The sequence below is a fragment of the Passer domesticus genome, chromosome 12 (assembly GCF_036417665.1).
Source record: "Passer domesticus isolate bPasDom1 chromosome 12, bPasDom1.hap1, whole genome shotgun sequence".
NCBI lineage: Eukaryota > Metazoa > Chordata > Aves > Passeriformes > Passeridae > Passer > Passer domesticus.
In genome coordinates this window covers 9,263,781-9,290,665 of record NC_087485.1, presented here as the reverse complement: position 1 = coordinate 9,290,665, position 26,885 = coordinate 9,263,781, and the positions used below count along the sequence as shown (strand labels likewise).

At 40.3% G+C, this 26,885-nt stretch overlaps 1 protein-coding gene and 1 long non-coding RNA gene across 3 annotated transcripts in view; one reads left to right on the top strand and one right to left on the bottom strand.

The window, feature by feature from the left end:
- Positions 1-1,484: 1,484 nt before the first annotated feature.
- On the bottom strand, positions 1,485-12,234 carry LOC135279748 (uncharacterized). 2 transcript variants are annotated; one of them, XR_010346934.1, is made up of 3 exons: positions 11,838-12,234; positions 11,478-11,542; positions 1,485-1,684 (listed from the first exon to the last, which is right to left on the bottom strand). It is a non-coding gene; the product is annotated as an uncharacterized LOC135279748 (long non-coding RNA). The 2 variants fall into 2 exon arrangements; XR_010346935.1 differs by lacking the exons at positions 11,478-11,542; positions 11,838-12,234 and adding exons at positions 2,508-2,743; positions 2,837-3,131.
- The window catches only part of MMP2 (matrix metallopeptidase 2), a 29,294-nt gene continuing 9,537 nt past the window's right edge, over positions 7,129-26,885 (top strand). Inside the window, exons 1-9 of the mRNA XM_064387215.1 lie at positions 7,129-7,474; positions 10,948-11,174; positions 12,601-12,749; positions 14,869-14,997; positions 15,708-15,881; positions 20,719-20,892; positions 22,799-22,972; positions 24,023-24,178; positions 25,927-26,074. Of these exons, the coding sequence (XP_064243285.1) occupies positions 7,331-7,474; positions 10,948-11,174; positions 12,601-12,749; positions 14,869-14,997; positions 15,708-15,881; positions 20,719-20,892; positions 22,799-22,972; positions 24,023-24,178; positions 25,927-26,074 (1,475 nt within the window). The 5' untranslated portion in view covers positions 7,129-7,330. The remainder of the gene's footprint in view (positions 7,475-10,947; positions 11,175-12,600; positions 12,750-14,868; positions 14,998-15,707; positions 15,882-20,718; positions 20,893-22,798; positions 22,973-24,022; positions 24,179-25,926; positions 26,075-26,885) is intronic.

The following is a 26,885-nucleotide window of genomic DNA, read 5'->3' as shown; positions in this document are numbered from 1 at the left end:
TAAAAAGCATAGGAAGAGTAATAAAAACATTGAAAGACAGAAAGTTGAAATCTAATCCCTTTAGAGAAATATTCTCCCTGGCCATTAAAGTGCTGCCTTTATTCAGCCATTCCCATTAACATTCCCAGCAGAACTCAGCCTGCTGGAGGACAGGCAGGTGCTGCCTCTCCTTTGCCTCCCCAGCTAATGGAAGTTTCCCTTTGAACTCGACACCACCACAGAAGCTCTGTGGGCCTGTAGGATTTCCTCACTTCTCCCCTGTGGGATTCCCATGGAGCCCTTAGATTTCTCTCCTTTTTGGCATCTTTGAGGTTGTGATTCTGTTCCTGGGGTTGCTGTGATGAAATGATGACCTGGTGTGACTCTGGCCTCAGCACCCCATGGTACCAGCAGGGAGGTCCCTGAACAGCCTTGCTCCAGCAGCTCCTGCCCATGAGCCCTGTATGGTAACTATAGATGGCTGAATGATGGTCCATATTTAGCAAAGACATTTTTGAATCATATTTTGCTACTGTTAAACCATTTATATAGCTACTAAATAAGACATTTCTGATTTTTACCAGCTTGCAGTGACTAATTTATTCAAATGCATCTTTTTCCATTATCCATCTCCCTCTCATGGTGTTTTGTTTTTTGTTTGTTTTTTTTTTTTTTTAAATAGCTTGACATGATTATTGACCGGTTTCCCTTAGCTGTATTAAACTGTACATTTTGTTTAATTTATTAGCTTTTGTATATGTAGCAGATAGTCATTCTTGTTGGTTGGTTTTGTTTGTGTATTTGCTGGTTTCTGATGGTAAGACCATAGATCTGTTTCCACAAAAAAAAAAAAAAGAAAAAAAAAAGAAAAAGAAAAAAAAAAAGGCAAGCCCATTCTGTTCTGAATCTGCTGTGATGAAATGGAATTTGCATTCAGTATCCACCACCAGTGGTCAGAGGAAATCACTGTCTCCATCAAAGACTGTGCACTTTAAATCCTCTGCTAGTTCAACTACTATATATTTGATTTTAATTAAAGTTCTGTCATAAATTGTGAAAGACCACATCTTCAAAGTCATTAATTAAGGTCCCTTGGTGCCTGAATACCAACACTATAATGACAAGTGAGGTGTACAGTGACTGGCAACAAGCAGCTGCCCAGCAGCAGCAGCAAAGCAAGCAGAACCATTATTCTGACATGTCCAGGACTGCACTTGCCCATTGTTACAGCAAAGAGATCTCCCATGAACACAAACAGAGCAGCACTGGGGAACAGCCAGGCTTTGGTGTGGCACTGTTTGGGAGTAAAGTGCCTCTTCAGAGGATCTGAGAAATGTGTCACTCGGTGCAGCATTCCTCAGGGTCTGCCTCTGGAATCTGGAAAGCAGAAATGTCACAGCTCTGCACTGTGGCTGAGGAGCTGATCATGCAATCACATCCATTTAGCTCTTGCTCTTACTGTGGGGGTAGGGGTGGCTACCTGGCCAGCAAAGGGCTTGGTCCCATCATCTTTACTCACAGTTTACACTGCAAGGTGCCTCGTGGAGCTCCACAACACATGGCACAAGATAGCAGCAGTGTGGATGGCAGGATCTGCTCCCAGTGCTCCTGAGGATCATGCTGAGTTTGCCAAGTTTAACCAAATACAGCATCATCAGGACTTCTTCTGAACCACCAGTATGTGGAAGCACCAGTAAGGAGCCACCTGTATGTTTGAACACAAATTAGTTCTGCACATTGTATCCACAAAGTCCAGTTCGTTAACAAATTTTTAAAATCAATTTCTAATTTAGTAGCAAGCTAAAAAATTATATCCATGTAGAATATGAAATTAAGCAGAACTTCAGATCCTTAGGAGGACCTAACTTACTAAAACAGAAAGGATGAGAGAAACAAAAGGCAAATATAATTGCCACCTTAAATACTTAAATCACATCTGGTACCAAGGGTTGACCCTTTGTACATTGTTCCACTCCCACCCCTCCAGGCACACAAGCATACACACTGATTTCCAACAGGTTAAAGACTCCCTCCTGTGGTGGTCAGATATGGTGAATCAGATCACTGAGGCCTGAGCCAGCTGCTGAGCAGACAGAGAGCACATCCAGATAACAAATGATGTGGATGTTTAAAGCTTACGTTCTCTTAGGACCAACCCTTCAACATGCAGGGCTTAGATGAGCTCGCTTGCCTGCAGAATAAATGAGTTCTTGCTGAAGTTATTAATCCTTTTAAACTCAGTGGGGACTGCTGTGACTAACCATTGCTTCCTAGAGACCACCTTACTGAAACAGATAAACTGCTAATATCACACCTTCCTCTGTTCCTACAGGGACACACATCTCCAGCAGCAGGCACCACTGTTTCTGTACAGGCACTGAAAGGCAGCTGCTTGCACTCAGGGACTTGCCAGTGTCAAACCCCAGAAAGAATGCAGTCCCTTGGTGTGCCACTACTGCTCTTGGTGTCCACCTTCAGGACCACTGCTCTAAGAAGGAGCAGTGAGTAGATCCATGATTCCTACCCACCTCAGGCTCTGGGGAGCCTCAGTCTGGCACCACATTCATGGCCTTGCTACTTCTACCACAGTGCCCTCCAAGTCAGGCATGTGGTGAAAGGCATCAAAATCCTTTTTTCAGCATAGTCCAGTCCCATGCTTTCTTCTGTAAGCTCTTTGCTTTCTTGGTACTTATAAACTTTTCTTCCCCAGACAAGAAGAAAGGCTCTGGAATGCTGATCCAGGAGAAATTGCAAAATGGGATTTCTGAAAAGAAAATGAGTCACAAGGCAGCCCTGGAAAACCAAAAAGTAGCCAAAGGTCTAGCTAAACTGGACCTTGGGATATTTTCATTGGCACCTTTCCTGAAGTTCAGGCAAACTTTTCCATCACCTGAGCTTTGAGTTTTCCAGTTCCTTAGAAGTTCTGATTGCAAAACTCTGAGAAAACTACAGTAGCTCTGACAACTTTAATGAGTTATTTCTTTTCCACAAATCCTGCTAAAATCAATGCAAGTCCATCTACATTAATAACTTGTTTTGCTTCCTAAACTAGAACCTATAAACTGACAGCACATGACCTAGAAAACACACAAGAAAAGGTTATATACACATCCTGCAATAGTTTACTAGCAGACACACATCCCACTGCACCCAGTTAGAACCAGCTGAGTTGGTAATCAGAGGATCAGCTGTTTTCTTAAGACCTTAATTGTCCTGATGATTATTTATTTCTTCAGCCTAGCAACAGGTTTCAATTTAAAACATGAAACCCCACCAAGAATAAATCCACCATCCTCCCATGGCCTGTGCTCACGACACTCTGCCTCTCATACTCTTGTGAAACTGTGAGGAAATCATCAGCTTCTGATAAAATTTTGGAATTAGTGACAGTAGGAATTGCTACAGTGTGTTTCTGGAGGGATGACTACTCTGTAAGCAAATTATCTAGGACACCATGTGAAGTCTAATCTTGAAACTGCTAAGTGCTTCTGAATCATTTCAAAAATCATTTTATGAAATAGAAAAATCCTTTGATAAAAACAGCATGTTAATGCATGCTCATGTTTCTCTTATCACAGTCAGATCTACCTAGATATGTAACTTACAGCTCAAAAGACATCATGATTCCCTTTTTACTGTTATTATTGAAGTATGTCCTCAAAAGAGGTATTTGCCTTAAAAGAGGTTTCCAGACTATGTCTGCCATAGAGTAACTATTAATGTATGAAAGTACATATTTCAAAAGTACATTTGGCATCTTATTCACAAAGTAGATGGTTTAAAATTTTAATATGGAGTGATTCTAACCTGAAACAAAATAACTATAGAGGAGCCTTTTATGACTCATATTTATACCTCAATGTATCTATCAGATAAATACATAATATAGAAATTATATGCAATAGAGAAATTATTTTTTTTCCACAAATGCATAAAGGCAGTAGTAGGAGATACAACTGTTCATTTTCTGTAGCTAAACCTGAGGTAGCATCTTTCTACATAGACAAAATATCTTACTGAGGATTAAGGTAAAAGGAAGGAGATCTAGACTATTGCTTCAGCTCCTCAAAAAGTTGGTAGATGGCCTTAGGTTTTCTTCTCAGCAGGGCTTTTTCTTCTTCCCTTGTGTTTTGTTCCCTGCCTCTTTCTTTAATGTTTACCTTCTAGGAAGTCTAGCCTAGTAGAAGTCACTTAGTAGAAGTCACCAATTACTGTCAGAGGTAATCTCTTCAGAGAATGGAGGGCTGGGGAATGTCTCTGCAGCAAACACTGACAGTAGTTATCCTGTCAATCCATCAATGTCAGAATACATCCCTTCAAACCCTTCGGAGTCTGTATCCCTGATTTTGGGCTTATCTCATCCGAGATAAGAAAACACATCATACCATGTCTTCAGATTCAGCCAGAGTGGTAGGGTGATGGGTAAATTTGGGCTGTAACAGACCTCGGGAGTCTTTAGCCCAACCTCTGACTCAAGGCAGAGGCCAGGGAGCAGCAGAATGTCCCCAGGCCAGGACTGAGCACCACTGCATTCCCAGCCTGTAAAAGCAGCACCTCTGTAGCACACTAAGAACAGGATGATGGCATAGAGCTTAAAGACAAATACAAGGAGAAAAAAAGCATTTTACCCCAAATACAGTCTCAATACAATAGGACTTCTACTCTAACAAAGTGTGAGCAGAATTTCTTTTGCTTTGCCAATCTGAAAGAGGGCAGCTCAGACAGTATCTCTGATGTCATGTGCTAATGAAAGAGAATGCTTTCACTGACTGCTCAGAAACTCAATCTGTTGGTTCACCCAATACACATAAATCAAATATTCCATTATGTATTATGTTTCCTAATTAAACATAACTTGCTTAACTGCTCACACACTGAAGTGGTACCAGCAAAGCAATTTACCAGCAAAAATGCAAACAAAGGTGAGAAACAATGTTTCACTGCAGGTCTGCATGGTTTCTGTTGCTTTGCCAATTTCTTTTACAAAGTGTATTTAAAAGGCGACCTCAACCTACCCTCCCTGCCAGCAAGGATAAGAAACAGAATACAGTGAGATTTTCAAACTGCACAGACCTCACAGTCTATTCAAAGTTTCTTCATCCATTTCTGATCCGATATTCATTAGGACAGACAGAGAACAGAGCATTCATTAGTTTTCAATGAGGCTTATGAGTGCAACTGGAATGTTCCAGGACACATTTGGCTTTAAACAGCTTCACCACAGAACCCTTCTAAATGAAAGCTGCTAAGCTGTCATAAATTACATTAAAATTCATATGAAAATGACGTGGTTCTCATGCCTTAAGATTTGCATCAGTCTTTGACCTAACAGGGAACACAGAGATAACTGCAGAATTTGCAACACGATACATAATATTTGTACTTGCTTAATTAAGGAGACCTAAGAGTAACTTGGCACATACAGTGAAGGCTTCCTTGGCCTTTGTTCTCTTACAGTGTCACATGTCCAGATACAAATATGAGCTGTCATCACAAACAAAGGAGAAGAGTCATTCCCCACAACCAAGTACCAGGCTCTGGAAAAACTGGATCATATTTTCAGAACTGCTGTTTATTAAGGCAACACTGTAAATGACCACGGATTTTTGCTGATGGGGAAAAGCTAAAAAAGCATGTGTCATTTCAAAGCTGAACCATTAGGGGAAAGTTGTTCACTGTAACTCAAGTCAGGTCGGATTCGTTCCTGAAGGGATGAGTGGGGATAAATACAAAGCCACTTGCTGACAAAGACAGCTCCATTCACACACAAGTTCCCGTAACTCCTCATTCTCTCCTGAGCCTCAAGTGTCTTTCCCATGGCTGATTCACCCAGCAGCCCTGCATACAGCTGCTCTGTTGGGCTCCCAGTGGAAGGGTATGGGCAGCAAAATCCCCTGCAAATTCTTCCTCCCTAAGCCCCTCAGCCCTCTCATTGAAATCCTTGCCTTTATGAAAGACTATTCACATCATGGACGATGGGGCGCAGTTAGCAGAATAGCTTGATATTAGCATAAATCTGCCAATATTAACTATTTACAACCAATTATCGAACATCAGTAAACACCAAACACCTGCAAAGTACCTTCTTTTCATTATCCCTATTTGTTAACAGGTCATATCTGGAAAATTTTCATTTGGCACTGACTGGAAGGCCTTTGCAATCTTCATGGTGACGTACAGGTCAGAGGAAGGTTCATAGCTGGATTTGTGTTCAGTAGAAACAGTAGACCCTTGGCTGGCCAGAACACAGTTTGCAATCATGCAGAATTGCCAACCTCCCATCTTGAAAAATCATGAGCCAAATCCCTAGATTAGGGGAATTCAGCTAAAGTAATATTCCCCTTGTAATACCACCTCAAAGCCAGCAATATTATGAATGACACAATAAACTACTGTCCATGACAATGGCCATATTTACACCAAAATTTCAGATTAAGGCAGTTGCACCAGGTGCTCAAACTCCCATTACAAGCAAACACTGCATTTTGTACAGTTTCCCTGACATCCTTTATTTCTGTTCATTTCTGTTGCTGAATGTGCTTAATTATCTTTCACCCTGTAGGGGAAAGGTGATACCAGCTGGTGGCAAAGCCTAAAGCTGGTTCTGAACCCAATAAGCCACAATGATCTTACTGAGAGCTCTGCAGAGAGCAGGGAGGGAGCGAGGCTCACACAGAGCACGGTGAGCCCTGAGTACAGACCCTCACTCTGTGTAGCCTCAGCAGCAGGGGGACAAGAAGCCTTGCTCAGCTGCACTGCCCTGTGCAGGGTCTGTCTCAACATTCATAACCAAAATGTTTGCTGCAAGGCACTGTTGGGAGCATAATCACACATGACTAAAGTACATCATTATATCTATGCCATAAAAATAGGTTAAAAAATAGTAAAAATGCTTAGCCAGGAAAATAATGTTTAGTAATTTCTTTCTCTTTTTTTTTTTTAATTTAAAATATATATGAGATACCTTGTCTTCAATATTAAGTCAGGTTTTGTTTTTTTCCCCTTCTACGGCATAAATAAATACTTTCATGTATGCAAATGAGGAGAAAATGTGGCCTCTTTCAGCAGTAGTAGCTATCTGCCTGTTGCTACCTTAAAATCACAGCAATCACATCTGGTAACTGCCCTTTTCTCATGTTTCCACTAGTTTTCAGACTTCCTCTTGTGGTAGCTTGAGACTGCGCATCTGGATGTTTTAAACATACAAAGGAACTGCTAGAGCAAGCAAAAGGGAGAACGGTGCTGGGAGTAAAGATGTGCAGATAAGCAACTGGTGCACTTTGCAGCTAAAGTAGCGGAGAGACAGTGGGGAAAAGCTTTTTCCAAAGAGGAGAGCACAAGTTTAGGCAGAATGAAGACTCACATTGGCCGTGGCTTCGTTTTTAAAGTACTATTCCTCCAAGTTTATCTTTTTAACAAAACTTTAGCCGCACCATCACCAATCATTAAGTTTCCTGGAGACAGCACTCCCAAAACAGACAAAGAGCTAGCAGTGGTAAGTGTTGGTTTCATCTTTGCTTCGGGTTTATATTGTTGTTTCATAAGCAGATGTTTCTTTCTTGATTCAGCTGAGGTTAAGGAATGACTGCAGCATTCTTTCCCTGGAGTCTCTGGAAGTGCTAGCTAGCTAGCAAAGGTATCAGCTTTCAAAAGTTAAAACTGGAGCCAAGTAATGTTTCCTCTCTTAAAATTTTTTAAGCCAGCAAAGAAAGTTGGTTTGGGGGGATTTTTTTCCCTTAAGTCTCAAGATACAAAGTATTTTCATGAAATCATCATGACTATAATCCGAAAATTGCAATGGTAAGAGGGGAGAAGGGCAAATAAAAAACATGTAATTTTTTTACTTAAATCAAGTAGAAGTGAGGGCAGTCGAGACTCCCTTAATGCATGTATCACAGCTTTCAGAAGTGTATTTTCCAGATTGTTTACTGTGTGCTGCATAAACACTGCTCTAAGGGACACTACAACTGAAAGCTCAAATTTCAGAAGCCATTGTGACTAGTTTTGACTTTGGAAAACAATCTCACTGAGGTTTAAAGAATTTTTTTTTTTTCCCAAATCCAATCTGGAATAAAAGAAGGAGTTTGTATTTCTGTATATTAGCAAATTATAGCTCTAACTCTACAGCATTTTATTCTAACCTTTTTTTTAGCCCTGTGAACGTTCATACAAGTGACATCATGGGGAAGTCCACTTAAAGGGAGATTGAGATGGATTATCTTTATTTTAGCATGTAAATTATAGACTAAATTATATACTAATTATTTCTCTTCTTCAGCAGTAAATCCATTTTAAGAAGGATTGAGATAAATTATTCTTATTTTAGGACACAGAGACGTGAAAGTTGGTCACTTTTCTTTAGGAGTTTGTGTGCATCTTGGGAAAGCTTGCCAGGTTAAAGAAGGTCTGGGGGAGGGTACAGAGAGAATTTCCAGTTGGGAGCTGTGTCAGAAAGTTTAGGAAAAACAGACAAACTGACCCAAATAGGGCATTCCTCAGCCATTAACAAAACAAATTCACCCAAGGTTTTGCCTTAGCAGCACAGTAGCCAAGAGCTGGGGGTGGGGTCAGTGCATTTGGGAGAGGAGAGTGGGGTCCCACGTGTCTAAAAGCAATTTAACCACTCACTCTAAGAGAATCTATTTTCTTATACACAGCCAGGCTTTTATTCAATAACTGCCATCCACATCTCCCCTCATCTCTGTTTCTTTCAAACAACCTATTTATTACGTGTACTCAGAGGAAAATTACAAGCTGGTTTAACACTGCAGTCCTTCTTTGTCTTTCTTGGGGTATTCTTGGGCAATGCTCACTGGCTGCCTTTCCTCACGCCCTGCATCAGAACAGCCCCAACACTCAGCATCAGAACACAAATTGCTATGTTGCAGCTGGACCCTGTTTCATTAATGGGCTGGATCAAAATTCCAGATCACCACAGCTCCCTGCTGACTCTGAGGAAACTGCATTTCACATCCTAGGCCAAGATGTGGTTTGCATAGACATTACATTTTCTTCAAGATTCTCTCCTCATAGAACAGCTGATCTTGGTCATTTGTCATCTTCAATAAAATCTCCATTTTAGGAAAAACTGAAAGGGGTTAGCTTTTTATTTAGAATCCTAGCAAGTAAAATTCTTCACTATGCCTCAGTTTATAGTTTTGATTGTATAGCTTGCTCCCAAACCTAAAATAGCAAGAGCAGCAGCCTGGCTCTCCAGTAAACGTCAGTCCTGACATGCAGTCTGGATTACACCAGGTACGTCACTGGGGGATGCAACCTGAAGCATAAGAAAACTCACCAACCTACATGAAATGAAAATCAGGATAAGAACCAAACTGGCTTGTTTCATTATATTCTCAATGCATTTCACATAATTTCCACCAGGCCCCATTAACTATGTGTGGAGAGCAGCTCAGTGGAAGCAAAGTTGAAGCCACTGTGTGTCCTTCATTTGGCAGTGCCACAGTCCCCACTGGAGAAATAGCACATCAGAGGTCACAAAACTCACAAAAACCAGCCACAGTCTGTGCTCAGTCATGATGGATGGAGGATCTTCTGAAGGAAATGGTGTAACATCTTGATTAAATCCTTTTCTGAGTAATCCCTGAACCATTTCCTATGCTGGGCAGATGAGGTTAGCCTGGACATTGTGAGGAAGGTGGTGAAAGCTAGGCTTGACCAACTGCAGTTATCAAATATCCTCTGCTTTATTTTGCTGGTGTTGTGGTTTTATCCCCAGTCTCCTGGGTGAACTTGAGCAATTAATTAGACACATGAAACAAGGTTTCTCTTGGGAATACTTGGTGGCAGAAGAATGTAAATGTGCAATCGTTTTGTCAGGCTTCTTGCAATCCTCAGTTTGAAATAGTTCTCCCTGATAGTCCTCGTATCATTTTGGCAAATATACCTTTACCTTATTCAGGTGTTTTCCTCCCTTGGCCTTGTAGTTAATATCTGGGATACAATACCTGAAGGGTGTTTTTTCCTCAGCTGCAGACTGTTTTTACTGGAAAGTCCAATATTTTGCAACCTTCCTGTCTCACAGCACCATTGGCAAGGGCATCCCTCAGCTCTGTGCAGTGCCAAGCACCCACTTGGGTGCAGTTTGGGAATTCCTGCCATTTCACATGGCTGTAGCTTCTCTTTCACAGAAGGGCATAAAACACTGTAAAGCCATCCTTAAGAGAAGGGGAGGAGACTGTCATGGGTGTTATTTTAGGAGATGAAAATCATGTGATTTGTGCCATCTTTTGGGTCCCTTATGACCACTCTTTTTTAATGAGAAAGAACCTTGTGAACTGCCACCACAGCTGTATCAGAAACATCAGTCTGGCCATAATGTGCAGGAGCATTCAATGGAGTTTTAAGTATGCAAATATTGATTGGCAGCAGTGTCCAAGCAACTGAGATGTTACCAAATACTTTCTACCTCAGGTCTTTGCAATGTTTGACTCAAAAGCAAACACATAAAACGTTCAAACAACTCTGTCAGATTGAGTAAAGAATGGGGTTTTTCTTTCCAATCAATGTGGTCTCATTTGTGGGGTTGCTTTGATTTCTTGAGAAGTTTCTCAATAATGCAGATTCTTCCAACAAAACATTGCACAAACTCTAAAACTGTAAGCACATTTATACATCATAAAGAAGCAAAAAAACCCCAAACCCATTCTTACTCCACAGTTCTACATTAAAGCTTTATGCTCTAATAACTGAAAGCAATTCATTAAGTAAAGATGATAGCTAATAATGGAAATGATTGTTTAATTAGCAACATCATGTGATCAAGGATGCTTTGTGTCCATTAAGAGTCTGCTGGTCCCTCACTTACTAGTAATTTTATTTTTAAAAGAAAACTTGCAAATTACAGAAGGAAACCTAACATGGGATTATAGTATTTATTTATTTATAATGGTTAACTATTTATTTTATGAATTTTAAAGTCTTTGTTCTGTGCTTTTTTTTCCCAAGCAATACCTGAATAAATACTATGGCTGCCCAAAAGACAGTTGCAATTTATTTGTCCTGAAAGACACTCTGAAGAAAATGCAGAAATTTTTTGGGCTGCCTGAAACAGGAGATCTGGATCAAAACACCATTGAGACAATGAAGAAACCCCGCTGTGGTAACCCTGATGTAGCCAATTACAACTTCTTTGCAAGAAAGCCAAAATGGGAAAAGAATCATATAACATACAGGTACAGACTGGTAATGGTGGGCTCTGTTCACATGTACCCATAGCACTTCCAAGAACTAAAGAAGGCACTTAGAAATGCAGCAGCTGTTAGAGGGCAAGACGAGATTCCTTGAATTAGAAGCCCCTGGTGTTTGGGTAACTACCAAATGCTCTAACAAATACCTCCGTCATTTCAAATTGTAATATACCAGGAAGAATCATATGAGCATCAACTTTCTGGTTCTGGTTGAAACTGGAGAGATTTTGGGTTTACTCTTTGCTCTGCAGCAAGCATCCCAAGGGAGCTGGAGCAGGAGTATCTCACCTGCCCGTCTGCTCCAGGAGGACCAAAGTACTGATTGATTGCAGACTCCTGTTCATTCTGCAGTCCTAAAAAGGAGATGATTAAATAAATTTTAAAATCAAACAATTGTATTTCAGATACATACAAACATGAGTAACAACAAGCCTATTGCAATAAGTTTGGCATGCTCTAATTTCATCTTCTGATGAGTTAGGGACCAGTTCAGCTCTCATTGTGGTAAAAACCTCATTACCTTAGGTGGCCCATGAACAAACATTTACCACCAATGAGAAAAACCAGCAGATTTGTTGTAGCTGCTTGACTTAGTCTGGTGTTCCCTCACAAGTTGGGATTCAAAGCATTCCTTGGGCTGCAACTAACCTGATGATGACTGCAAAAAACCCGTGGCAGCTCCCAGAGGCCCTATTTGCTGTTGTGTTTCGTCTGGATCTGCCCCATCCTCCTTAGGCACAGAGTAGCTTCTCTCACTATGCACATTGTCTGTGCTGCAAAGAATTGGAAATTTGTCTTTACATGGAATATAGCAGGCTATAATACAAGGCATTAAGAAGTCAAATTAAACCATATGAAGAGGAAGAAGAAAGCAACACACTTAAGAGTTTGTCTCTTTCTCAGGTCAGGCCTACAGCTTTGTCTAACATGCTTTTTCCTCCTATTTCCCCATGTATCTTATTGCTAATGTATCTCACACACAGATAAAGGATTAGCAATCCACAGGGATTAAACAATATATGGATAGCAACAAAGGTGAAGGAGAAGGGCTGCTTTTCTATTCTTATTAAAGATCAAAACAATCCACACTTGAAACTTTCAGAATGTTACTGAGCTCCTTTTCTGGTCTCAGTGCTGATGCAAAACCCAGAATGTTTTGTGCAAGGCCCTCTGCCATCCAGGCTTTACAGCCTCTGGGTTTATAATTTTCTTCTTGCTGCTGAGTCAATTCCAAAAGAAAATAAAGAGTAAGTGCCACATCTAAACTCATCTCTGAATCCAAGGGAGGTGTTTAGATCTCAGTGTTACCTCTTAGCTGGTTTCACTGCTGAGCCTACTCCGTGTTGAGCAGTAAACAACTAATACAGGGAGGATGTTTGTGTGTTACTTAACTGTTGCTTTTACCTCTAAGGATTATAGGCTACACCCCGGATTTGGATCCTGAGACTGTAGATGATGCCTTTGCTCGAGCCTTTCAAGTCTGGAGTGATGTCACACCACTGAGATTTAACAGAATACATGATGGAGAAGCAGACATTATGATTAATTTTGGTCGATGGGGTATATATTTTTTATTTTTACTTAAGTTTTTGGTTTTGTTCCTGTCATTAATCCTCAGCTTAGAAGGATCCACACTCAATAAGTAGCACCAATGAGCCTTTCTGGCAAACCTTGTCCTAGTTCACACTTGGCTCATACAAGCTAAGATCTAATTTCACTGAGACTTTTCCTTATACATTAGAGAGAGAGAGAGAAGTATTTATACAATATCCTTACACTATATTTATCTTTCCAAAAGAGAATTGCTAGGGGCAACATTTTATTTTTAATTTTACAAATCAGAAATAGAACTGAGACATATTGGTACAGATCTTCAGATGGTGTGAGCTGGCTTCCTGCCACAGAAGAGAATGGAATGCCATCATACCATTTATTTATAGCTGTCTTTGCTGTCTTACAGTGATAGTGGTGAGGGTTCTAACATATTAGAGCCCAAAAATGGATTTGTGACTTCCAATTTTGACTACATAGCTGGTTTCCATTCTTTTAGCATGGCAGATTACAAGCTTTCAATGCATTCTTTGATCTTGAAGAATTTAAAAATATGGATCATAAGCTCAACTATGGTTTGAGTACAGATGCTGATGGGTGACTTGATTCATTTTTATTGTGCATGTCTTCTCAATTAATTTTGGTTTCTCCTGAAAGAATTTTTATGGTTTTTCAGTGTAAACATGGGACATTTAACTTCTTCTGGATAGTCACAGAATTTTTAATACTAATGAAGATACTTGTGCAGCCAATTACTTGGGAGGTAGACTTTGGAAGTTAAGTGAACAGTTCAAAGAATAACTGAACTCTTTGTAAAAGCTTTCATTTCAAGCTGGTTTTCTTTGCTTTAGCTACTGATGAGTTGACCTCAAAAGCTGCAGAGATTCTGTACACTCAGGACTTTAGATCCTCATCCAGACTGGCTTGGTTTGCCAAAAAAAAAAAAAGTCTACAAAAGCAGAAGTGTTTCTGCTGGTTTTAGTACTTGGCTAAAGCCAGCTAAGGAACTGTGGGCAAGAACTCCTTCCACTTTCAGTCATTGCTATCACTTTACTGCAGGTCAGATTCACAGGGGCTGAGACACCCACAAGGTTTCTTCATTTTTAACCTTTCTCTTAAGTAAAGGGTCTACTTTGAAATAAATGTGAGGTGCAGCACCTAATATAGGTCAAAATCTTGTCCTTCACAACTGACACGCTAGTCTCCTGAAGGGAATTAACTGAACTAGTATTAGGATTGACACCAGCCTGAAATCAGTGTAACAGGGGAGAGAATCAGGCCTGTGTATTTAGAGCTTCTGTTAAATGCCAAGACATCAAACCAAAAGACCAGAAATGATGCAACTGGAGATGCTGGCAGCCAGCTTTGATGCACAGGTCAGTGTGGTGGGAGAGCCATGAATACCAGGGCTATGCCCGTGCCAGCCTGCCTTACCCACAAGTGGTGTACTTCCAAGAAAAGCCTACAGTGCAATAACAGCAGAGCTGCTTAACCTGCTGCTGCCCTGTGAGCAGCCTGAGTCCTGGAGTGCTTGAAGTGGAGGAGGAATAGGCTCCTTCAGGGCTCAGAGCAAGCTGGCTTTCCAGAGCTCACTGCTGAGACACCCAGCTGTGCCTTCCTGCTGGGGAAGTGAGTACCCTGCACAAAGGAAAGAGCACAGCAATCTTGGTGCAGCAGAACAGAGCAGCCTGAAAAGAGAAATTTGCCTTTACTTTCCAATCTCTGTGTTGGAGAGTGGTGGGAACTACCTGAAAATATCCCTCATACACAATATTTAAGTTACAAATCCCTTTCAGCCTCCACCATGAAACAGCTCAGTGTATGCAGTCATACATCTCAGGTACAATACTTCACTGTCCTTCAAAACTTTTGATTTCCTTCCACCTCACTTAGGAGATATAAAATACAATGCTGTGACAACTGCAGTACTGACACTTCATGTTCTTTGTAAGAACTGGCTGCTTCTCTTCTGGATCAGTCTTGCTAGCACAACCCAAACCAGTAAATTCACTCACTAAAGTATTCTGCTGCTGTCTTGGATGGGAAAGAACACATGATAATCATCATTCATGTATAGACTGCCTGAGGTGATTAGAAACTGCTCTTTTTTGTCTGCTCACTCCTGCAGAACATGGTGATGGCTATCCCTTTGATGGCAAAGATGGTCTCCTGGCTCATGCCTTTGCACCAGGACCAGGAATTGGAGGAGACTCCCATTTTGATGATGATGAACTGTGGACTCTTGGGGAGGGACAAGGTACCAGACTTTTTCATGTTTCAGAACATATGGCCAGCTGGCTGCTCTATTGTAATGCTGCTTTAAATGCTTTCGTTAACTGTCAGTAAATATTAGGAGGTGAAAATTCATTTATACAACTTAAAATTTCTGCCATTAAAAAAATGCTATGTATAAGTATCTATGCATTAGTATATATTCCAGTACCAATACTGTATTTGTAAGACTCCATGTGACAAACTGAAATAAACCCCAGGCCTGGGTGTGTCTGTGTGTCCCCCCTGCTACAGCAAATGTCATGCAAGGCCCATTGGAAATACCAAAGTGGTTTATGAGGCACAAGGCATGTTCAGCTCATGTTCAGCTGCTGCCTGGAACCTTTGAAACTATACTGAACATTTTAGACCACGTTACTTAAGAAACTAAATTACTAAATGTATTAACAGCACCTTTTTAACTTTGCCTTGCCATAGTAACAACATATATATTTTTCTGGGCTGATTCTAACACTTCACCATGAGTAATATCCATGGAATTATTTTAAAACTACCAGTTTATATTTCAGCTATGATCATTTTGCCAATAGAGAGACCAGCAGCATATTGAATTTCAAAGTAGAAATTCAGACTGCATTTCTATATCAGTATCTTCCAGGAAAAGAAGATGTCCAGAAACTGTATTTTTTGTATCAGTGGTGGCTAATTTCACCACTGCATTTGTTGTCTTTACAGTGGTCAGAGTGAAGTATGGAAATGCAGATGGTGAATATTGCAAATTTCCCTTCTGGTTCAATGGCAAGGAGTACAACAGCTGCACAGACGCTGGACGCAGCGATGGATTCCTCTGGTGCTCCACAACCAAAGACTTTGATGCAGATGGCAAATATGGCTTTTGTCCCCATGAGTGTGAGTAGACCAATGTTTCTACTGTTTTTTTCCTGGCAGACTGTTCCTTTCTTCTTTGCTCATCCACTTCTTCTTGTGCTTTTCCCACTTCTTTCCCTTTCAGAAAAAGGAATGAATGTCTTTTAGAAATCATAACATACCAGTATCTGCACAAAACTATTAGAAGTCCCTGAAAACTAAACCTGTACTTAACTTCTACCTGCTTGAAATATGAACAGAACTCTCTTTCACAAGAATTTTATTCCAAATTAATGGAAGCATTCCAAATGGAAGCATTAATTTGCAGATTAGACAAAGTATATAATGTCTTCATGCAGCCATAACTTTTTTTAACTATACACAAGATTGTCATTATTATCTTTCAAATGTATTTATGACAATGTTTCAATGTTAAAACAACAGGAATGCATATTTTTGTGCTTGAAAATCTTGATGAGTCTTTACAGCTTGAGGATATAACATTTCAGACAATTTATTGGTATGAGTGTTAATTTCATCTCCTGTACATCACACGGCAGGAAACCTTTAGAGAAGCAATTAAGTATAATTGGCTGTAGCCTACTGAGATAATTTATCAGCAGTGAGAAGAGTAGAGAAGGTAAGGTGCTTTCAGCCCCTCGTTCCACCTCCTGCTTGCTAGTTCCTGGCACATATATTAACAGCTATTCCCAGTACTGCAGTTTTCCACATTAATTTTTTTCCCTTTGTACATAACCAACTATTAGATTTGTGGAGTGTTTTATCACTCTTTACCTTTCATATCAAGCCCTGGGTCACTAAAACTCCTGCCTACTACTCCTGGGTCATAACAAATAAGAGAGTTTTGAAAGAGAATAAACCAGAAAGCAATGTTTTTTTCAGATTCATGCTAATCCTGCTTGAAACATTAGCACTAAACATACAATATTATGGCTACATGCAGTCATACAAGGAAAGAGAATGCAGGTTGCTGGAAGAAAATTAGTGATGCTTAAGCCTCAAGCTATCAACACATGTTCAGGGGTTTGCCAGCCCAAGAGTGCACAAGTAGAGCCCAACATGTCCCAGCACACAAGTAGTGTCACACATGTACACGTATTAATAAGTACATGTCTGTAAAAAACCACATTTTTCAAAAGTTTGCAGGTATGTGTACATAGAAAAAGTTCAAAACGGGATTCTCTGGAATCCTGTTGTCGCCAAACACTAAATGGATTCCTGCTTGACAAATTGTTGGGCTTTTTCAAGCAAGACCATACAGTTTCAAATACAAAATAACATATTTTCTGCATCAGGATGGTGGTGGTTTCCAAAGACAATCTGGTGTAGGACATATCAGTCTTCTAGCTCTAATCTGGTAAAAAGTTATTCTTTAATTTCCAAACCCCTAATTGCCTGTTACAGATCACATTTAGAGCTAGGATCTACCCTGGTGACAGCTATTTATACAGCTATAGAGGATGATCAAGCAGGAGTATGAACTTTACACAGACTACAATTTATTGGTTTTTTTTAAGTTATTGTTAGTGCTATGGCTTTCAGAATATTTACTTCATCAGGCTATAAGTGTGCACATGCACTCAACTGCATGGTCTTTTTTTTCTTTTTTTTTTAATGGAACTTTGCCATCTCCTTCATTTCCCACCTTTCCCCAAATCTCCTCTTTCTTGGGTTAATTCTTTCAGCTAGAAAAGATAAAAATTTGGCTCGTTTCTTTGAAGTACTGCAAGTACTCAGATACAGTCAGAAGGAAGCCCAGATTATAGGCAGCTGGAGAAATGGAGATCCACATAACCTGACTGATACACTTCTGTAACATCCTAAAGCCATGCAAGGCTGAAAATGTAAGCAGTAAAACACTGTCAGAGAGAGCTGGTTCTGAAAGTGAAGTTCCTGGAAGTGCCAGCGTCAAGGTTTCTGAAATGGAACAGAAGGGTTTCAGCCTTTTGTTTCTGATGTAATTGTTTTGCAAGACCCATGAACAGTTATGCACAGATGTTTCTTATTAAATGCAGAGTGGCATTGTTCACTCATTATTCCAAGGCACCATTTGCTAAACCCCAGCAAATACATTCAGATAGGGAAGGATTTACATCAGAGACTGTCTGTTGGAGACAACATTCCTGATTGTTGGCCTTTGCTTCTCTCATGCTTAACTCACTGAAGTTAGTTCCAATTCTCCTCATTATAGAGCCACAGTGCATATATGGAAACATCTTTACTGCTATGGTGCTGCACCATGTTTCTCTGAAGTTAATCCCAGATCTGTACCCCAAGTTTGTAAACTGATTGAACTATAGTTTGTCAGCAAAAGATAAAGCAGGAAGTTATCTACCTACTGCACAAACCTTACACAGGTGTGTTGAACTTCTCCTTTGCCATATGGGATCAAGGATCCTGATATATCTCATTTCCAAACTCCACTGACACTACAGGCAGTTTAGGCTCCTAACTTTAGTCCTCCAAGATCTAAAAATCTGCTCTCTGCCTGTACCTCCCTCACACTCACCCCAGTTCCTACTGCTGCCTGTCAGCTCTCCCAGGCAGAGCCTTCCTGAAGCTGCAGCCACCTCCACCTTGGATCTGTGCCACAGGGGTTTAGCAGCCTTCCAGCTGAGGTTTCCTGACATCACAACTGGTTGATTTTTCTAGGAAGAGCTAAAAGTGAAGTTCACATATTAGTAATGCCCAGTCTGAATCTGCTCTCACGTCAGTATATCTTCACCACTTTTTAAATTGCTGAGCTTGCCATGGTGCAGAACAAGGCCCTTTAAGATCCCCTTACAAGTAAACTGGCCTTCTGTTTTGGGGAAACTGCCCCAGTCTCCAACTTTCATTTACATTAAAGCAATTTTATAGTAAGGAGGGGGGATTGAAAACTTAATAAACCATTGTTGTTACCATCACATGATGTGGCCTCAAGCAAAATGAAAAACTGCATTCTGACTGTGACTCAGAAAGGCTGCATGCAAACTAAGAGCCTGGCTTTCCATATGGTTTTTGCAATTTAGCCACATGTAAACCAATATAAAAAAGGCTATTAAAATGCAGAGTTTGCCAGACGTAGAGCTGGAAGCAGCTCATGGTAAGTGAGTCATCTAAACAAAGTTTAACTTTGCTCTCCAATTCTATCATTACTTAAAAAAAAAAAAAAGTCCTGCTCCAATCCACAGTCCTAGTTAATGCACCTTTCCTATCTTAGTACAGCATCTGAGACAAAACCCAGCATTTGCAGCTTGCTCTTCTGGGGAGGCACAGTGTGTGTTGCAGACAGGACCCCATCCATGCCCAGGATGAAGAAGGATGGAATCACTCTTGTAGGCAGAGCAGAAGTTCAGCAAACGTGTGTGTGAGCCAGGCCTGCAAAGCTCCAAGTCCTCACATTAGTGGGACTGGAACTTCCATAACTTACTGGTTCATGACGCTGGTGCTGTGGCCAATTACTGGTTTAAGTGCAAAAGGCAAAATGGACCATTTGTGTCACAATAGCCCATTGTCAGAGCCATTTCCCAATCACCCCTAAGCCAGAAGAGGTCTGGGGGGGTTATTTAGTGCTACTCTAAAGAAGCACACACATAAACAACGCCTCTTCCCACTGATGCATCAGACTAAGCAAAGGAAAACCCCCCCAGACCCTACACAAACCCTGAGACTGCAATGGCTGTTGAGTCATCAAAAACAGCAGCAAAGTTAGAACCTGCCAAGCTTCTCACACACACATTTGGGGTTTAGCTGCAGGATGAGACAGAGGGGAAAAGGTGCCCTTGGACATCTTAAAAAGACCAAATCATGCATGCTTTACACTGGCAATTCAACAGAAAAGTCATTCTGCAGTGCTGTTCTTAAAACTCCAGGGGAATTAGGAGATGAATGCAGGAAGGATTTTTAATCTCTGTTCAGGATAAGGCCTAGAGCAGTTTGTTGCTTTCACAGACTTCTCTCACCAACACATGGCACAGCACATTGTCCTACCACAGAGGATTCCTACTGATAGAGCAGCCAGAAGACACAGTCAGATTCACAAGATGTCTGATACTCCAAGACGCCTGCATTTTTATAGAATTCAATTTGAACACACATTTTTTTAAATATCAGCATGTGAGATTGTATTTGTCTTCTTCTAGATATTCCAGAAAGTTTAGTAAAATCCTAAAACGAATCCCAGAACTCAAGTCATTTTAATATGAACCATTTTAATCCCTCATCCATGAGAAAGGTTTCTGGTTCTCAGGGTTGAGCCACGGGGCCTTGTTTGGTGAATATGGACTGACAATAAACACTCTTCATCCCCTCTCCTCCCCCAGAAGACTAATACAAAACCTTCAGGAACACTGACCAAACAAAGGACAGGAGAAGCCTCCAGTCATATTTGATGTCTCCAGCTTCTCTATTGAGTGGCTGAGCAGAGATTCTCAGAAATGAGAGGCAAACATAGAGGAAGAACCTATTATTCATTTTTACTGTACACAGCATTTTAGAGAAACTCTGCCCAAAGTCTGCCATTCTAGCTAACACCTCTGACAGTGAATCAGCACAGAGCTAAGGAACATGAGTGACTTGCTCAGAACCCTCTTTCTAAATGCTGTTTTAAGTAGGAATATCAAGTTTGTGTTCTGAGTTTGTGCTAAGATCAGTCAGCCATTCCCTCTGTACACTTGTGAGACTGTAAGAGCCCTGGTCTCTCTTGCCAAGGCATTTCAGTGCTGGTGTAAAACAGAGGTTCTGAGTGTGAACTACATCACATCTGATGGGTGTCCACTGTCTGCCCAGACCTGGGCACATTCCCACAGGTACACTGGGAGTCCTTGTTGATACTGAGAGTTGTGTATTGACATTTCCCTCTCTGTTCTCCCTACAGCACTTTTTACAATGGGTGGCAATGGTGATGGGCAGCCATGCAAATTTCCCTTCAAATTCCAAGGCCAGTCCTATGACCAGTGCACAACAGAAGGCAGGACAGACGGGTACCGATGGTGTGGAACCACTGAGGACTACGACAGAGATAAGAAATACGGATTCTGTCCAGAGACTGGTATGAGGAAGGTTGCTTTCATAACACAGTCTAATTGGTCATTGTTTTAACAAGTCTCCTTTGGCACACTTTCAGCAGAACACACAAAAGTTGATGAGTTAAACACAATTTCAGCAGAGGTGGCCAAGGATGTAACTGGAACAGGAGCAATCTGTTGGTGTGTCACAGCACAGGTTTGTCAGGAATACACAAATGGCATTGAACCCACAAATGCCTGGCTACCACTGCAGGATAATTACAAGCAGACTACAATTTGTTTATGGCCCTGGAAGGGAAGTCTCATGAGGCAGAAGAAAGTATGAATAATATTTTAGCTTAATACTTACCATGTACAGTTGTAAAAAGGAATCCTGTTTAGTAGGTTAAGCTTGTGTTAATAGATCTTTTCAGCAATTCAAAAAAGCTAAGTGAAATGGTTTAGCCATGATAAGAAATTTCAGCTTTCTTCAGACTTTTTCATACTTCCTAACTTGAGTTTTACTACATAAGGGAACAAAAATTAATTTATAGTGTTGAATAGCTTGGCAGGTGTTCATTTTGTGACACTAGAGCCATAAGCATAGAGATGAAATGAACCATAGCAGCTCTAAAATCTCTGTCTTTTAACAGACCAATGGGAAGCTACATTCAAACCTACATGCTTCCTGCTTTTTAATATTTTGGGGTCTCTTGAAAATGGCCTTACTGGTATTCAGCTTTCTGTTACTTTTGATAACCAGGTGTTACCCTTCCATTTTACATTACAGATGTTTAAAAAAAAAGAAAAGAAAGGATAAATTCATTATAACTTGCTACAAGGTTAGGAAGAGAGAATTCTAAAGGCTCATTCAACAGACCAAAGAACCAGTATATCTAGAATCAATGTATTCAAAGTCATAGGTAGCACAGTCGCTATCACTGGAAGTAAGAAATACAGTTAGTTTAAGCTTTTTTACTTCAGCATAAAAGGCTATTAAATAATAATGAATGAGAAATAATACTAATAAATAAGTAGGGACACAACCAGTTTTGCCTATGTATTGCTGTCATGTACCTTCCCAGAAGACAGACCATAACTGGAAAGGAACTGTAATTTCCAGGTATTAATTTAAATGAGTTTTATATTCTTTTCATATTCGGTTCATGATACCTACTTTAAACTGTTATTTTAAATGCATTTACATCTTCTTCCCTCTAGAAATACTTGTACCTGCACATACAAGTATTATTTCTTATATATTACTGCCATATACTACATAGATGAGAACACAGGAAAATTTCTCAAGCTTTTGCAAAAATACTAGTTAAAAAGTTATCCCCATTCAATACATCCTTTTCTTTATAAACATTTAAAATCACATGATTTTCAGCACTATCCTGCTGTTTATTACATTATATTAAATATTATATTTATATTATAAATTACATTAAAATATATTAAAATATGCTATACTATATTATATGATATTACTATATTTATTAGGATACACAAAACTTATTCTTCAGTGAGACACCCACCAGCCAGGTGGATATTCAACAGTTGTTTAACCTTTCTGATACTAACCCTACCTTCCTCCTGACCACTTTAAAGCACTTTAAAATAACACCAGCAATGAGCATTAAAAGATACTCGCTGGGAAATCACCTTCCAAAAAAACACTGTTAAACTGCTGCTTTCCCAGAGCTGTGAACATGAGTCCAGGGCTCCTTCTCACCCCCACCAAAACTATTGGCAATTCATTGCAATGGCAAGGTGTAGACTTTTTCCTTTTTAATTCTGTCTGACAACTTTCAAACATTACTTTTAACCCCACTCTTCATATTCCTAGAAGGATTGCACTCTTTCTGCTTCCCTCCTCCTTTAGTGTAGCTAAGAAGATGCAAAAGGGACCTCCTTCTCACTGCGTCTTCCTGTCGTTTTGCACAGCCATGTCAACAGTTGGTGGGAATTCCGAGGGAGCTCCCTGCGTGTTCCCCTTCATCTTCCTGGGGAACAAGTACGAGTCGTGCACGAGCGCGGGGCGCAGCGACGGCAAGCTCTGGTGCGCCTCCACCAGCAGCTACGACGACGACCGCAAATGGGGCTTCTGTCCAGACCAAGGTGATGGCTCCTGCCAGGGCAACACAAGGGGTGACTGGGCACTGCCCTCGCCCCGGCAGCACATGTGCAGTGATGCCACGCTCCTCACTCCAGCGCTTCTCCCCAGCCTGAAGTCTCAGCAAAATTCCTGTAGTGAAGCGTGAGACTAGAGCTAGAGGGTCACACCCAGAGCTCGTCTGAAATGTTCAGATTTTCTAAAGATACAGCGATCCTTCCAAAATACAAAAATATGAAATAAATTAATATGTTTTTCTCCCCACTAGTTTTTCCTCCCAAGGCTAAAAGCCACAAGTACTATAGTGTTTCACAAGTATGCAATAAATTATACACTGATACAAATTAGGAACAAACACTACATGTAAAAAATTAATACATTCGTGACTGATATTGGGAAGGATTAAAAACATGTTCAAAAAGTGAGACGGTATAAAGTTTATGGGATTAATATCACTATTTAAAGTTACTTTGGTTAATATTTGCCATAATTTAAAAAGGGCAAGAGGCTTGTTACATATTTACAAATAAATGCTAGATTTGAGGGGAATATTCTAGGAAGAAAGAAACCTGACAAATTTCAGAGACCATTTGGGCATAATTGATAAAATGTCATTCTATGATAAAAGGCTATTTCTAACCTAACAATATTTGACACACCAGTACTGATTCAGACTCTGCTCTCAGAGACACATATTTACAGACCTTTTTATCACCTACAAGCCATTTCATGGTGAAAAATAAGATTTGATATCTAGATTGCAAGTTCAATTCTTCTGTACCTAAAAGGGATGTCCAATGTTATTTGCTACACATCCTTTTCTCACACAACTATTAAGGCTGTGCTCAGAGTCACTTGCATGGGAGACAGCAGCAAAGATCACCCACAAAGGAAGGTTTTAGAATCTCTCCCATGAAATGACATTATTTGGAACAGGTGGGATGTTCACCACAGGAGGCTGCAAATATTAATCATTATTATTTATTGTGAATAACCTGTGTGGTACAATTCTATTAAAATGCAAGAGGTTAACACTGTCTTCCTGTGTTATCCAGGCTACAGTCTCTTCTTGGTTGCTGCCCATGAATTTGGCCATGCCATGGGACTGGAGCACTCTGAAGACCCGGGAGCTCTCATGGCCCCTATCTACACCTACACCAAGAACTTCCGACTTTCTCAGGATGACATTAAAGGGATCCAGGAGCTATATGGTAAAGTCCTTCCTCATAAGCAGAACTCATCAGAAAATCAGGCAGCACAGGCTGAAATCTGGGACTCTGAATTTGCAGTAAATTACAAATGCACAATCCCACCAACACCAGAAATATACTCTGCTCCTTTCCCCCTGCTTTCTTCATATTACCAGGCCCCCTACCTCAATCAAATATCGTAACTTAAGGATGACAGGTCACTAAATTTACTGAATAAAAAGGAGCATCAAAACATCCCATAAACAAAATTTTAGATGAAAATTTCTAGTGCCTTTACTGGGGCAATGAAATGCCATGTTTGTCTCTTTGCTTGAAACACCTAATGTGGGCGGGTTTGGATGTTACTTTCTGCAACACTCTGAGCTTCCTAGATTGTGACCCTCCAAAAGAGGGGAAGGACATTGTTTCCTGTGTCCCAGCTTGGAAACAGTTCACATTGCCTTCCCACAATTCAAGCTGTACCATCACAATAACATTTGCAGAAAGTGTGTGGGAGCTGAAACTTCAGCACAAATGTAATAGGCAGACTTCTAAAGAAGAAGTGAATTTAAGTATTTTTATGTAGCTACATCTTTAACGTTTGTTGTTTTCTCCACAGATAGTCTTAGTAAAATGCATAAGTGGTATCATGATTAAGATTCCTTCCATGGATACATTTTCTACCTTGCAGAGCCACCAGTATACTACAGTCAATTAAGCAGTCATTCCCATATTCCATTTCTCTTTCTGTGCTTTTCACTTTTCTACTGAGAGATCTTTTTAACTGTGATTATATTCTACATTATTCCCCACCTCAGAAATTTTAATAAGAATATGCCAAAAATATTATCACATGAGACAAAAATCTGATTTGAATCTTCATTATTCCTTGTTCTTAGCTGCTTTAATTAAGAATGGGAATTGAGACACAGTCAAGATTAAGTGAGTTTTCTGAGCCCATACTGTGCATCTTTGATAAGAGTTGAGAACTTAACCCAGGTGTCTTAAAGCATGCTTCAAGATGAAACTACCTTTCTTCACATTTTTAAATCATATAACCCTTTACAAACTGCTTTCTATGTAAAACAAGTATTCAAAAAAACCCCTTCTTTTCTTGCTTTGTTATTATCACAAATCAGCTACACTCCATTTTTTTCTCATACAGTAAATTAACCCAGTGTCTGAGAAAAAGAGGCAAACGCCTCAAGCCAAATAATAATACCAAATAAAATAAACCAGATGGCAAAATGCATGTTCTGAAAAGCACATTTTGATTCTTGTTGAGGGCAGAAAGATCATACAAATGGCTCAAAATGCAGCTTTGTAACTTGCCAGATATTGTCACTTCTTTAAAATATAGAAATCCACTTTGACATCTTCCCCAGCAGAGCTGCACATAATTCCAAGTACAAGGACTTTGAAATTTTTATCTTCTTTTTAGAAGCCAGCAAAATAAAAATTGTAATGTTCACTTCTAAACCCAATGTAGTCACTTCTAATTATCTCTCAGGTTAAACAGGCAGCTCAGGCCAGACAGACACACACAGGCACCATGTCTCAAATGAGGCCACACAGAGGATAAAGGCAGGAGTGGAAGTCAAGGCTTCCTCAGCTTTGCTCCACTGACCTTCTTCTGAAGAGATTTTATCAGTTTTTCCTCCTTCAAGAACTCTCTCCAAATGATTACCCTTTAGAAGTCATGGCAGCTCTTGTTCTCCGTGTAACCCATGCATTGCTGTGTAACAGAATGTCTCTGCTCACCATCACAGAGGTGTCACCTGATGTGGGGCCAGGACCAGGACCAGGACCAGGCCCACAACCAACCCTCGGACCTGTCACTCCAGAGCTCTGCAAGCATGAAATTGTATTTGATGGAGTCGCACAAATTAGAGGAGAAACATTTTTCTTCAAAGATAGGTAAGTGAGATAAATTGCTTACCAGGAAAACCTCAAGTGAAGGAATCTGTGAGACCTATTCACCAAAATCTAGAAATTTGTTATCAGGCACAACATCCACCCTTTGTTTTGTGTGTTCAAAGATGGGAAAATGTCCTTATCAACTCCTAAGGGAAATGGAAATGGTTTAATTCAGGCTGAGTCCGAAGTCATTAAATAACAAACAGTATTATGTGACTCATGGCTGCTGTAACAACACATCAAGGACACTGGTGATTGGGATAGGCTGCATGTGTGCAAAGCCTCCAAGACAGAAGGCACCAAAGGCATTTTTGATGCAAAAGCAATGACATTCCTCATAAAATGAGGTGGCAGCTCAGCTGCAGCTCCCCCTGCCTTTGCCAGGGCCTGTATTACCCAACTGCTCAGCAATGAAGAGCATCTCCTAAGGAGTATGGGACTTGGCAGCACCATTGTGAGAGACACTAAAGCTCCTTTCTTCCCTCTAATAAATCAACGCCAAGTTTGGAATCATGTATCCTCAGCTACCTTGAACATTCTCCTGAAACTATTGAAGATGTGGGTCCACACACAGTCAATGGGTGCCAAAATCAAGCACTGTCTCCTAACATATAAAAACATAAACAAACATCTCAGCTTAGGGGGAGTGTTGCAACTCACCTATTCATTGCTCCTTGCCAGTTGTCAGTTGAAATTTAAAAAAAAAAAAAAATAAAACAGGAACTAACAAGTTCCTCTCACAAAATAGCAATTTAAATATTATTGTATCTCCTGATGATATACCTGAGTCCAGCCATCTACTCCAGATTCA